Source organism: Siniperca chuatsi, linkage group LG9 (genome assembly GCF_020085105.1).
Source record: "Siniperca chuatsi isolate FFG_IHB_CAS linkage group LG9, ASM2008510v1, whole genome shotgun sequence".
NCBI classification, from domain to species: Eukaryota; Metazoa; Chordata; class Actinopteri; order Centrarchiformes; family Sinipercidae; genus Siniperca; species Siniperca chuatsi.
Window position 1 is genome coordinate 10,664,637 of NC_058050.1, and position 14,793 is coordinate 10,679,429.

Here is a 14,793-nt window from a genome sequence, read left to right on the forward strand (position 1 = left end):
TAATGGAATTAAATAAATGGAATTGGAATTTAACAAAATGTACTATATAACACTGATTCCTGACCCTTGTGTGGTAGTAGACTACTGTATTGCTGGACAACAATCTAACAAAGGAGAATTGCATTGATGGCATTGATCTGGCTAAGTTAATGTGGAACTTGGCTGAAGACAAATTACCATCTGCCTTTAACTGAAGCCTCACTCTGAGTGTCAAAGGATAATGTGAAAACAAAGTGACATGTGAAAGGGGGCGCTCGTATTGATGAACCTCATTCAGTGGATGGGGATTCTGGAAATACCTTCCAGAACAACGCTAAAAAACTAAAAAATGACCTTCTGGGTTTTTCAAACATTGCTGGTTAGTTATCTGTGATACATGAGAGTCAATATTGGACTTCTTCAGGTGACCAGAAACAAGACCCCAAATGAATGCTTATGTTGCTCCATAACTGCTGGTTGTGTAAATAAGCAACTGTTTGCTAACAAGTTTGCTGTATCAACAAAGTGATGATATGTCAGTGTTGTGTTCACAACTACCCCCATTTGGCCAAAAAAAAAAAATAATAATAATAATTCTGTTATTGCAGGATTTAATATGTCCTCCCTGCACATGAGAGAAGTTTGCCCTCAGGCCTTTGTGCCAGAAAGCCTTAATACTTGGTTAGGTTTAGGCACCGAAACTACTCGGTTAGGTTTAGGATAAAAGAAAGGCAGAAAGCCTTTCTGACAGAAAGCCCTCAATGCAAACTTCTCCCACGTGCGTCTTCCCTCCTACACCATGATACAATACTGCCTTCAGGCAAATGAATTGTTTTGGATAAAGTATAGCATGACAAACAATATGTGGCTCCATTTACACTTCACCTACTTGTGGCCCCAGTACAAGTCTTGGTATTCAAACTCAGCATAATGTGTCTGTGTTGCATTTACACTTGGCTTTCTGCCCATAGTGGTCCAATTCGCTCAAGAACTGGCTCAATGTAAATGGGGCTTTTATATGTAGCCTGCGCCTTATTCCTAAAACCAACAACAATATGTTTTCCTCATGTGATGCACTATAGCCTATACTATATTAGTCAATATGCTTATATTGCATTACTGAATTTTCAAATTTCCTCCTAAAATAATTCAGTGAAATCACAATTCAATAGAAATAATACAGATGACCCCTTTAGAAAGATTTTCTTGTTTGTTAGTTGTCAAAAGTTTTGGATTTACTCAGTGTGTTCAGGAAAAGACAATTGAGGTAACACTTTTGATTTAGTCTTCACTCATGCTGTTACAGTCTCCTAATACTAATACCAAACATAACTACTTTATTAAACTCAAAGCAAGCCTCCCCATCACGCAGTGTGTTCTGTTTTATTTGCAAATGAAACAGTCTTTAAACATATGTCAGTGCAAACGTACTGCCTTAGAACAATGATACAGTACACAATATAGTGCAATTGACAACTGTCTTTACAAAAGTTAGGTTGTGTACAGGTGTGATAGGTCACACAGGACGTGTTTGTAGCAATGTAAATTTGCTTCTATTGTCGACTTGCACTGTTCCACTTATTTCAAGGACTTCCCTGCTAGCTTGAGGCCTTTCATAGAAATATGCTGACATAGGAAGCCCTTTATCATCCTATCACTACTTCTACTGACATTTACCATAAACTTGTACTGAATTACTTATGATCATCACTTGTGGGAAAAGATTGAGATATTTCTTACAGGCCACAGTTTTCGAATGCCTGTTGGACGGACTTTAAATCTGAAGGCATTTATTGTACCTGTAAAGTTTATCTCCATCATTATGGAATTAAATTACAAAGGTATATATTTCTGTTCATCTTTAAACTGTTCCTTTGGACCAACAGATTGTAGTTCACTATTGTAGAAAAGGTTTCAGTCGTAGTCATCTGGACACTGTTTTCAGAATCAAGACGTTTCGGCTCCCATCCGGAAGTCATTCTCAATTAAGAATGAGGGACTACACCGTCATAGTTCACTATAGTAATGACAAATTAACAAGCTCTGTTGATGTCCTGAGAAATACCACTGAAAGGTAAATTAATTATTGTTGAATAACCAATATTTTTTATTTTGTAAGATTTACAATAAATATCAAAATGTATCCATAACTGACAAGCCACAAACTGGGATCTCAAATGAAATCCCACAACATACATGTGGAGTCAAATATAACACCACACCAGTGTCAAACATTTAGGCTCAAGCTAACAACTGAATCACATACATAGAATATTTCCACTCAGATATGTGCACTTTGCATTGACTGTACACATACAAACACAGGGATAGGAAAGCTATTATATGCAATGTATGCAAACTAATAGGTCAACATTGTGCCTTCTGTCCTCAGTCATTGCAATAACTGTCATGAACTAGCTGATTATTAACCACTGCTAAAGTGCTTTGACTAGATACACTCCAAGTGTCCAAGTCCAAATTAGTCCTCCAAAAAGGAACTAAGAGGGAAGTGCAGGTTTCTCTAACCACATGACAGCTGCTTGTGGCCTCCAGATCCATCATATCCAAAGTGGTCAGTTCTGAGCGTAAATTTGTGCGCCATTAGCATCAGGTTGAGGAGCTGGTTGCCTCCTTCGCTGAATGTAGGCATCATAGGTAGGAGGAGAAGATGCTGCAGGAGGATTGTTGTTCACTCGGACCTGAGTGTATTCTGATGAGTTATTCTGTAACCCCTGCTGGACTGTCCCACCATCTTTGTTCTGGGAAAACCTGATATCTGCATAGTTCAGCTCCTAGAAAAGATAACAATAACCCTATTAAATAACTTTTTGATTTAAAGTTCAAGGTATCTAATCATCTCTGTTTGAAATTCCATAAAATTTAACTTGCATTTACAGTTATATGACATTGGATAAAATATCAACAAATATTTGACTAATACTGCCAAAGACAAGCACAGTCATTAACAAGAAAAGCTATATCAAAATGTTATGTGGGGTTAAGACACATATACACTTCAACTCCATTGTGTTGAAGAATATCTCCTTCCTGGTTCAAAGTCTGACATTGAGCACTGTGTAAACACAGGTCCTAGATGAGTCTGAGAGGAAGCCTTTTTTAATCAATCTAAACAAACCTGATCACAGACTGTCCACTCATATATACTAGCAAACTATAAAAAGAATCTCCTATCTAAGATTTTAGCATCTTGTATTTCCATCAAATTCTGCTAACGGTGTGATTTTTGTATTTCATGCAGACTCACTTGCAACTTACTATTTAATCATTACTCATTTCTTACTACTATTACTACTATACTGTTAATAAAGCTAATAATGAATGAAGGATTGTGTGAACTGCAGAATTGTAGCTTTTGACATTTTATGCTTCTGATACTGAACATAGGCATAATCTGTACTGTATCGCATTGTGCACTATATGTGATAAATCATCTATTTTAATTATAACCTTTGATCATTAAATATATCCTGATTTATGTATTCCCTTAGAACCCTGGGTTTTTACACACTGATGCCTCATGACTTTTATAAAACATTACTTCAAAGATGACGATGATTCAGATGCAAACATACATGTAAGCACAGTTATATGCCATTTACAATGCAATATGGGCATACATTTTGGTGGGAGGACTGAGAATCATTTTGGTTTTAGGAGTTTGGCATGTAATCTCGATTACCTGCATAACCTGATTTGTCTGAGTGAGTGCATGTAAGCACATTGATGACTTTTACCTGACTTCCTGAGTATGCTGCATTGTTCTGGCCTTCACCTCCTTGAGAAACATGAGAAATAAACAACACTTAGAAGAAGAATTCGAATTCAATCGAGGGAGTAAATTATACTGTATGAATACTCAAACACAGACGACACACACACTTGTAATACACTTACCTGTTATGGTGGCAGTATTTCTGTTAGAGGATGTTTTCATCTGTTTTCTGGTTAGAGAGGTAATGAGTCATTAGTATGTCAATTAGATATTAGACATGTATCTGATTTTTTGCAACATAATAATAAGCTGATTCTGATTACATTAAGTCAGTTTTGATGATCATATTTGTGTGTCACAAATGTCATGTGATGTCAGAAGCTAAAAAAAAATTCTTTTACATTGTTAGTGCTTGTTCAACAAAAACAAAGAAAACAAATGTATCCATTCATTGGATTCACAAGTCTTTCTAAAAGAGAGCTGCAACCCTCATTTTATCATGATCATTAGTCCAAAAAGTATTTTTAAAGACATTTTTTTCAACTTACTTTTTTTTATAAATATAGTATCCTCCACCAACACCTGCTCCACAGACGACAAAACATGCGATAACTATTCCAGCGATGCAACCAGCCGAACAGCTTACTGTTTTGTCTGTGAAGATTTAAACAAATAAGGGGACAAGAACATGATTTTTATATCATTCTGTAAACAGGAACTATCTTATTATGCCCGTGGATACAAAGCATACAATAATTTCTCCCTTTATGTGATTTCACAGCTGGCCAGTTATGAATACCTATTTGTTTTATATTAAGAGTAAGGCCTTCAGAACATGGCTGATACATGTTGCTTTAGCAAACATGCTATCATAGATTTATGCTTTGCTTAAAGGGGAACCCCACAGATTTTACACGTCAAAGTTTGTTTACAGTTCTTTACAGGGAGTACTACTGCTTATGTGAAAAAAGTTGTATAAAGCCTTTAGTGGCTACATGAGGGAGGGAGGTACATGAAATCAGATAAGTGATGTCACTTGAGTCAGCGTCGGTTGGGGCTAAGGACTACAAGTTTGAAAATGAAAGAAATATGGGGATGTGGAGTTAGAAGATGTGAGTTTATCAGACCTCTGTTGCCTGCTCCTCATCTCTGCTTGAGGCTACCGTTACCGAGCCGCTTCTGGCATAAGAAATCCAAATTTCTGACTAAACTTTTGATGATTGAGTTGCAGTGTAGGTAATATAGGTATTAGGTTTTAACAAGCACAATATCTCTGGTTCTGCTGCATCAATTTTGATTTTTTTTAAACTGTCCATCGAGAGTCTGACAATGTTAAACTGTAGAAGTGCAAATCTTTAGGAAGCCTGCTACTCTTCAAATGATTAGAGGTATAATACTGTGGGCTAAGCACAATATCCAAGATTATCAACAAAATTTGCAATCAATACCATCTTAGTACCTGTTACAGACAATTGATGTACCACTGACTGCGAGACTTACCCAGTACAGACACAAATGAAGACTGAGATGTTTGATATCTCAGAGTTTTGTTGTTAAAGGCCTGACAGCTGTAGTTACCACTCTGACTCATCTGAATGTTCATCAGTCTGAGCTCTGGTCCAGTATCAGACTGCAGGTCTCCATTCAGAAACCAGTAAAACAGGGCAGAAGGTCTGGAGACAGCTGAGCAGGACAGTTGGATGTTTGACCCTTCCTCAAAGTATTCTTGTGTCGGAGATATTGACAAATCAATATTTTCTGGGCCATCTACAGTGTGCAGCATATGGGGAGTAAAAAATACCAAAAAAAAACAAAACAACAAAAAGTAATGTTAGCAGCTTGAAGAAAATGCTACTTTACATGCAGCTTAGCTCAGTGTGAAGCCTCATTACACCATCAACTGAAGCTCAAAGATGCAGCTTTGAAGCTGCATGTCTGCAGTAAAGTGCACGCTGCATGAATATAGTGCAAGATAAATATTATGCACATGTTGGTTAGTAACTCACAGCTGATGGAGAGATTTACTGGATCACTGGTGCCATTGCTTACAGGATTGAACACATGACACCTGAATGGTCCCTGGTCATAGCGGGTCACATTGAAGATAGTGAGAGTGGCCCCTCCATCAGTGAGCTGAACTCTGTCACTGTTACTGGCTGTAACCTCAGAGCTGCTGTTCAGCCAGAGGAAAGAGAGAGAGGATCCAGAGGAGGAGCAGGACAGACGGACAGAGCTGCTGTTGAACTCCAACAAGTCTGTGGTGTTTGAAGTTACCACCACATTGGAAACACGCGCTGTGGGTGAAAAACACAGTGGTTTTATACTTGCCACCTTTCTTGCCTAGGAAAGGGAACATTGTTCAGTAGAGGGGAACAATATAGAGAGCGGGAATGAGTCCCATTTTGATGATACTATGATCAGTAACAATGGGTAGATGTTCAAGGTTTGTATTGGATTTGGACATATACATGTAGTCACGAGAATGTGGACTTGAGACTTGACATGGACTTGTCTGCTGTGGGACTTGACTACTTGACACTTGATTGCCTTAAACTTGAGTCAGTTTTGACCCGTTAAAATCCTACAGCAATAAAACGGGAACACATGCGCTTTGCTTTTTAGAGTCAGAACTCAGAGTGGCTGAATTAATATAATCAACAAACCACATCCATACAACCACATTCACCATATAAACACAAGAGTTAAGCAAGTAATTGCTTATCATACTGAATGAAAATTTCATTATCAATCATTCCAAAAAAAATCTGAGAAGTGAAAGGCAATAGAGTCTGTGGCAAGACTAGATTACTGTAAAGATATTGCAGTTATAGGAAATGATAAGCTTTCACATAGTCATTGTGTTTAACTATGATTGTCCTCAAGTTGTGTATCAGTTATATTTTCTTGCAACAACCTTTGCTGTGCTACTGGCCACTCCAGAAGTCATTTGGTATGACGTCAAACAAACAACCTCTCAGTTGTCCTTGTACAAGCAAAAATTGCAGAAGTATCTTGACTGCAAACGTATGTATGTACTGTCTCTTTCTGTGCCACAAATGTTTATTACAACTTTTTTATATTTAAGAAAGTTTTATCTTATACTATCACAGGTACATGCCTAAATCCCATATTTTTAATCCATATTTCTTTGTACAAAATCTTTTATTCAAACTTACCCAGCACAGATACAACTGAAGGCTGAGATGTTTGATATCTCAGAGTTTTGTTGTTAAAGGCCTGACAGCTGTAGTTACCACTCTGACTCATCTGAATGTTCATCAGTCTGAGCTCTGGTCCAGTATCAGACTGCAGGTCTCCATTCAGAAACCAGTAAAACAGGGCAGAAGGTCTGGAGACAGCTGAGCAGATCAGTTGGATGTTTGACCCTTCCTCAAAGTATTCTTGTGTCGGAGATATTGACAAATCAATATTTTCTGGGCCATCTACAGTGTGCAGCATATGGGGAGTAAAAATACAACAAAAAACCCCATCAAAAAGTAATGTTAGCAGCTTGAAGAAAATGCTACTTTACATGCAGCTTAGCTCAGTGTGAAGCCTCATTACACCATCAACTGAAGCTCAAAGATGCAGCTTTGAAGCTGCATGTCTGCAGTAAAGTGCACGCTGCATGAATATAGTGCAAGATAAATATTATGCACATGTTGGTTAGTAACTCACAGCTGATGGAGAGGTTTACTGGATCACTGGTGCCATTGCTTACAGGATTGAACACATGACACCTGAATGGTCCCTGGTCATAGCGGGTCACATTGATGATAGTGAGAGTGGCCCCTCCATCAGTGAGCTGAACTCTGTCACTGTTACTGGCTGTAACCTCAGAGCTGCTGTTCAGCCAGAGGAAAGAGAGAGAGGATCCAGAGGAGGAGCAGGACAGACGCACAGAGCTGCTGTTGAACTCCAACAAGTCTGTGGTGTTTGAAGTTACCACCACATTGGAAACACGCGCTGTGGGTGAAAAACACAGTGGTTTTATACTTGCCACCTTTCTTGCCTAGGAAAGGGAACATTGCTCAGTAGAGGGGAACAATATAGAGAGCGGGAATGAGTCCCAATTTAATGATACTATGATGAGTAACAATGGGTAGATGTTCAGGGTTCGTATTGGATTTGAACATATACATGTAGTCACGAGAATGTGCACTTGAGACTTGACATGGACTTGTCTGCTGTGGGACTTGACTACTTGACACTTAATTGCCTTAAACCTGAGTCGGTTTTGAGCACGGTGAGCTGTCCGACCCAACTTGCATGTTTAATCGTTATATCTTATCCTATCCGATGCCTAGTACTTGGCGCAATGCTTAACCAGTGTTGGCTGACCTTACAGGTTTATCGTGCCTGATTAGCCACAACCACATTCACCATATAAACACAAGAGTTAAGCAAGTAATTGCTTATCATACTGAATGGAAATTTCATTATCAATCATTCCAAAAAAAATCTGAGAAGTGAAAGGCAATGGAGTCTGTGACAAGACTAGATTACTGTAAAGATATGGCAGTTATAGGAAATAATATGCTTTCACATAGCCATTGTTTTTAACTATGATTGTCCTCAAGTTGTGTATCAGTTATATTTTCTTGCCACAACCTTTGCTGTGCTACTGGCCACTCCAGAAGTCATTTGGTATGACGTCAAACAAACAACCTCTCAGTTGTCCTTGTACAAGCAAAAATTGCAGAAGTATCTTGACTGCAAACGTATGTATGTACTGTCTCTTTCTGTGCCACAAATGTTTAGTACAACCTTTTTGTATTTAAGAAAGTTTTATCTTATACTATCACAGGTACATGCCTAAATCCCATATTTTTAATCCATATTTCTTAATAAAAATATTTTATTCAAACTTACCCACTACAGACACACCTGATGGCTGAGATGTTTGATATCTCAGAGTTCTGTTGTTAAAGGCCTGACAGCTGTAGTTACCACTCTGACTCATCTGAATGTTCATCAGTCTGAGCTCTGGTCCAGTATCAGACTGCAGGTCTCCATTCAAAAACCACATAAATTGGGCAGCAGGTCTGGAGACAGCTGAGCAGGACAGGAGGATGTTTGACCCTTCGCAGTAATATTCTTGTGTTGGAGATAGTGTCAGATTAATATATTCTGGCCCATCTGAATGTAAGAGAAAAAACAACAACAAAAAACTCAAATGATCACCAAACTGTAATAAAAAAAACTAAAAAGGCAAATGGCATGCAGCTTAATTCGTTTTGAGGCATTATAACTGATTAGTATGAACAACTGAATTATTATACAGTATTATATATTATTATATAATGTAATTAAACAGCCCTGCAATAAACACTTTCTAAATGAAACTGACTGTATAATGATTTAGTTGACACGGTGCTGTAGTTTGCAGTGATGTTGTACTGGATTCCATTAGGTTGAAAAATGTGTTTCTAATATTTTGTCCAATCCATGGGGGAACAAAACAAACAAACAAACAAAAAAACAAGGCAAGGCCACTCATTACTGAGCTGTGACAATAATCTAAACTATCTCTGATGTTTGCATGTTGATGTTGTCAGATAAAGTACTGAGCATGTAGGTTAGTAACTCACAGCTGATGGAGAGGTTTACTGGATCACTGGTGCCATTGCTTACAGGATTGAACACATGACACCTGAATGGTCCCTGGTCATAGCGGGTCACATTGATGATAGTGAGAGTGGCCCCTCCATCAGTGAGCTGAACTCTGTCACTGTTACTGGCTGTAACCTCAGAGCTGCTGTTCAGCCAGAGGAAAGAGAGAGAGGATCCAGAGGAGGAGCAGGACAGACGCACAGAGCTGCTGTTGAACTCCACCAAGTCTGTGCTGCTGGCAGTTACACTTACATTAGAGACTGGCACTGTGGGTGAAAAACACAATGATTTAATATTTACTACCACATAACAAAGGTACAGTAGAGGGAAACACGGCAGTGGCTGGGAATGAATCCCATGTTTATCATGGCATGTTAAGTATTTATGGCTGCACCTTGAAAGCCACGACAAAGAAGCAACATTTTCTTACTTATTATTTAATGACAATGATACACAGACCAAAAAGGCTATTTGGGGCTTTCACAAAATGCTTTGAATATTATGGGGAAATTCAGTTTAAATTTTTGTTGATATTGTGTCAAACTGGCATTGATTTAACTCAGTGGTATTTGTAAAAATAAGAGTGTAAGTATAGTATAAGTTCTTTGTAAGATCCCAAATTGTTACCCCCATATTCCATAACTTCACATCTTGTTCTCCAGTACCTACATATATGTAATGGTATGTACTGTACTGGTACACCGTTAGTACAAAATATTACACCGTAACTCTGGAATAATTACACTGTACGTTGCGGGCTGTGGCCTAATCTAAAGCGTTACCAAATCTTTTTTAGAGGTCTTATTTGAATCAGTGAACACCTAAACACAAAACAGAAACAATATGTATTTCTTGTTCAATTGCATTATCTCCAGATAGACTACAACATGTGAAACATTTGCTCACCATAAACCTCCAGTCTGGTGGATCCATCCTTGGAATGTTCTCCCTGTGGGAAAATGTTAACTCTGTATTCTCCACTGTCATTAAGAGTCAGATTCCTGAGCTCCAGAAATGCTGTAGACATGAAGAGCGTGATCCTGCCTTCATACTCTGGTGCAGTTATGTTTACACCATTAAAAGTGATTATATCTCTGTCACCAAATTTCCAGCCCATTGTTACAAAAGGTTTTTCTGGTGGAGTCAGGGTTGTGATGAACGTCACCGTCTGTCCCACAGTTGCATTCAGAGGACCGTCTGGCAACACACCAGCTCCTTTGGTTAAACCTGGAGGAGACAGTTACAGGTCTGAGAAGAACTCTAATAAGTTCAACAGTATCCTTGATCACAACAACAGTGAAGCAAAGCGGAGGTTGAGAGCTTGACATGGATTGGACTTGACATGACTCGTTTCATAGCCTAAGTAGTTGTCACCTTTTCCATAATATATTAGTATGGATGTCCATCTATTGAAAAGTAACAAACAATAATGAAGTGAAGGTGGTTCAGTCATAAGCATTTGAAGCAGATGACATTTTTGGCCAGCAGCTTTATTTTATAACACATTATGGAAATCAGGTCTAACAAAGAGACCCAGTTAAGAGATCTATCAGAACAGACAACCAACACCGTAAAATGCAGCTTTATCTAAGATTTTGATTAATTCAATTTTTAATAAAGCTACCTTTTTAAATCTCATTTTCATTTATTAAAATGAACACGTTAATTACCACAGGCAATAGGGCTAACTTTAAATACATTCTTTGTTTCAGCAATTCTTGTAGTTAAAGTTACTTTTATTAGTTAGGTATAATCTGCTATCCATGCTGCTATCAAGTCACAAAAGCATCCCTTGATCATTAACTAAACTCCTTCCCAACAACTTTTCAAGAATTCAACGTTTATTAATCAATAGAGAATGTATTTTAAACACCGACAGGAGGAGACGTTAAAACTTATAAACTCAAGACGCTTACCTGTAAAAGCCACAGAGACGATACAAAGTAAAGGTAATATATCCATTGATCTATCTTTGTGAGATATAAACAGCTGAGGGAAGGTCAACCATCAAACTTTGACTGTCTTAATAAAAGTGAGACTCCTGAGTTACAAACTGTCTGCTTAATGAGATAAACCAACTGTTGCTGTAGTCATGCCCCAAAGCTGCAAGACGTCGCCCTCTTGTGGTGTAATTGTGTTTGCATTGGCCTACTGATTGATAATGAAGAATGATAGATAATTTGGTATTAATAGTCCCACAGGCGAAAGGTGATACTGATTTAGTAAACAGGCTATAGGTTAATCTATTTAACTTTCACCGAGGCAGTTCAAGACACATTCAAAAGTGCTTTTAGCACAAACTTTACCATAACTACTAGCATAGTTACTAACCTGTAACATGCAAGCAGCAAAAATAATGTCCATATAATTTGACAGTTGATGTATCAGTTAGTTCAAATTAGTTGCTGAATCAAAGTTTAAATTCTATAAACAAAAGCAAGGGGATGTCCCACAGGCATCACTTTAAATTCTAGTAGAGATCCCAGCGTTTCCAAAGACACCAAATGTTATAAAATTGTACACAGGGCATCAAGAATATTTCCATTTGATAGGTGCAGCCATAAAAAACGTTGGAGCCTTGGTTTTGAATATTCATTCTGTGTAGACAGCATACCATTTCGATGAAGAGCTGGCACAAGATTATACATGATATATGTCAGACAAGGTGGAATAAGATGATTTTTCCTTTACTTAAAGCTAAGTAAAGAAGAAATTAAAGAACAGCAACTGGATGTTAAAGACCAGTATGAATTAATAAATGCATGAAAGTATGTGTGACATCATAAATAAACAAACCTCTAGTTTCTTGTGATAGTTTCAGCTTTCAGGGCGTTTTGTTTGTTTTTTGTTATCTTTTGTTTGTTTGCTTATTTTTGTTTTTGATGTTTATTTTTATTTGAGAATTTTGAATTAAATAGACTTTGAGTGCCTGAAATGAACAAGTAGAAGTGTCTTACCTTGTCTTAAGATGTCTTACCATCTTCAAAGTCTGATCTGACATAGATAGGGAGCCAATGAATGGATGCTAAAATTGCAATAATCAAGTCTGGATGAAACAAAGGTGTGAATTAGGATCTCTGCATCAGCCCAAGACAGAAAACACCAAATTTTAGCTATGTTGTGTCGGTGAAAAAAGATGATCTTGGTGATTTTTTAATGTGCAAAAGAGAGGGTAGGATCAAACATGTGAGAAGTCAGGGGATCACCAAATTTATTACAATTCATCCTGAGGGTAAAATGTAGATCTGCATAACATTTTGTTTCAATCTATCTAATAGTAAGTTGTCAAGATATTTCTCTCAAAACCAAAAATATCAACCAGGGCTGTTTTCAGTTTAGTTTGGAGTGAGATTTGGTATCAGTGAAGTTGGTGGATTTTATGAGTAGGCCCTCTGTGACATCATCCACTGCAGACATCGTGGTTATCACTCCTCAACCCTCAGGAATTGTCTTTTAAAAGTTCAGCAGTCACTAAAAAAGCTAAGTCAATAATCATGGTCAATAATGAATACATATGGTATATGCCAACTCCGAAATGTGGAGTCGGGAGGACGGGGGAAGGGGGTATTGAAAAATGGGACTCTCAAGAGGGTTAAATATATGAGCGGTATGACTGAATTATATTGTTAAAGGATGCTATTGGTGATTTGATTTTCAAATTTGTAGTACTCAAAGATGTAACATTGGTTTGAAAAGTTATTTTCAAATATGATTTTCTGCATGTTATTATCATATTCTTAGCTACTTAAATGCAACATATGATTAAGATGACTATCATGCTTAGTTTAATCATTCTGCCAGAAACGTGGTGAATATACTGTACATCAGAAAAAACTGTCTTACTCTCTGCATGTTTAACCAATACCCTACAAGCTGCGACTCTGCCTACTGAACATCACATGCTGTAATATTTAATTAGGGATACAAGCTATACTTTGAAGAATAGGACTGGTAGATCTATGGCACATTATCTATCAACAGATAATTATCAATTCATCAAACTTGCTGTTGTTGGTTTCATTTTTCTGTCATTACGTGTCTGCGACTCACAGCGCGAGAGTGGCTCCACTTGATTAGCCTACTATGTCAGGAGATCACTAAAGTCATTAGGATTCATCGTCTCAGCACCGTAGATACTGTGGCGATCTGCCATAAATATTGATTTTTTCTCCCATTATAAATTCACACCCCAGTCACACCTCCCTTTTTCTGCCAATGGGATTCGGGCATCCACCAGAGTAATCTGCCCTTCTTCCTTTAAAAATGGTGACGACAAAACCAAGATGGCAGCATACTGTACCACCTATCCCTGGCCCCATGTACATCATGGATGTATTACCAAAGAGTACAGAAGCAAGTCAGTGTAAGTTCTTTGGTATTACTAGAACTGGATACTGGACCCAAATACGGGCCCTATTCAGTCCAATGAGAAGTGCTCGCCTGGCCGAGTGGGAACTCGTGGGCCGGGGCCAGCGGGAGAAATACTACTGCACATATTCAGTGGGCCACATAAGTAATAATAACAGGCATTAAATCATCTTTAAGCACTCACTGGCTGCCATCAAATCAAATCAAATGCCTGACAGCTGCTGTGTGGTGGGATGCACTACCAACAGGGTAAAGAACCCAGAACTAAGTTTTAATAAGCTGCCTTTGAGAAGACAAAAGTGGATACAGGCAATAAGTCGTGAGGCATCAGCAGGAAGAATGGGAAACTGTGGGATCCTGACATTCAGTATGCCTACGTGTGCAGCAAGCATTTTTTTCAAACTGTAAAGGTTGAATCTAACTAAGAACTATTTTCTTTTTACCTATAGTTCCTACATGAAACTGCTCACAACAAGGTCTCTGGATTATCTTGAGTACACTACAGGTAAGAGGAAAAATATGTATTTTTCATTTTGGGGTGAACTGTCCCTTTAAGAGAAGTGGGTTCGTGACAGAGTGTATGGAGCACTGATTCATGGATTCATGTGGTGGACTGACCTTAAAAATCTCTAACATTAATATTGTTGGACAAAACTCTGGCTGGCCCCCCTAAAACATAGGCAATCTGCTTCAATACGTGTACATGTAAATTTCATGGCAATACATCAAACAGTTGTTCGTGAGATATTTTAGTCTGGACCGAAGTGTTGGACCGACCAACAGACAGACCGACATTGCCATTCCAAGAGCCATGCAGCTAATATGACTGAAAATACCTATTACAATATAACTACAGCATGGCACACACAGTATATGACTTTATCACTTGCAGTACAGGATGCTGTGTTATCTAATCTAATCACTTGTAAACAATGATTGTGTCTTGCCATCAGGAACATGAGGGGATGAAAGTCTGACTGAATGACAAGCCTGCTATATTTTGATGTTGTCACCTCACTACAAAATACAGAACGAATCCATAGTAAGGCCTCTCTGAATAAACTCCCTGAATGTTGAGTCATGTCAAACTGTGATAGTCG

General features: G+C 38.1%; 1 protein-coding gene across 3 annotated transcripts; it reads right to left on the reverse strand.

Annotated features, from left to right (window-relative positions):
* Nucleotides 1-1,343: 1,343 nt before the first annotated feature.
* LOC122881985 (carcinoembryonic antigen-related cell adhesion molecule 5-like) lies at nucleotides 1,344-11,396 on the reverse strand. Of its 3 annotated transcripts, none has more exons than XM_044208821.1 (12): nucleotides 11,242-11,396; nucleotides 10,232-10,552; nucleotides 9,304-9,591; nucleotides 8,585-8,851; nucleotides 7,391-7,678; nucleotides 6,889-7,155; nucleotides 5,719-6,006; nucleotides 5,213-5,479; nucleotides 4,261-4,366; nucleotides 3,895-3,941; nucleotides 3,735-3,775; nucleotides 1,344-2,771 (listed from the first exon to the last, which is right to left on the reverse strand). In XM_044208821.1, the coding sequence occupies exons 1-12, from the start codon at nucleotides 11,285-11,287 to the stop codon at nucleotides 2,553-2,555; spliced, it is 2,445 nt and encodes an 814-aa protein (XP_044064756.1). In that variant the 5' UTR covers nucleotides 11,288-11,396; the 3' UTR covers nucleotides 1,344-2,552. The 3 variants fall into 3 exon arrangements, 2 of the variants coding, with proteins under 2 accessions (XP_044064756.1, XP_044064757.1); XR_006379268.1 differs by having other exon boundaries at nucleotides 2,730-2,771; nucleotides 4,257-4,366; XM_044208822.1 differs by lacking the exons at nucleotides 7,391-7,678; nucleotides 8,585-8,851.
* Between the last annotated feature and the right edge of the window lie 3,397 nt (nucleotides 11,397-14,793).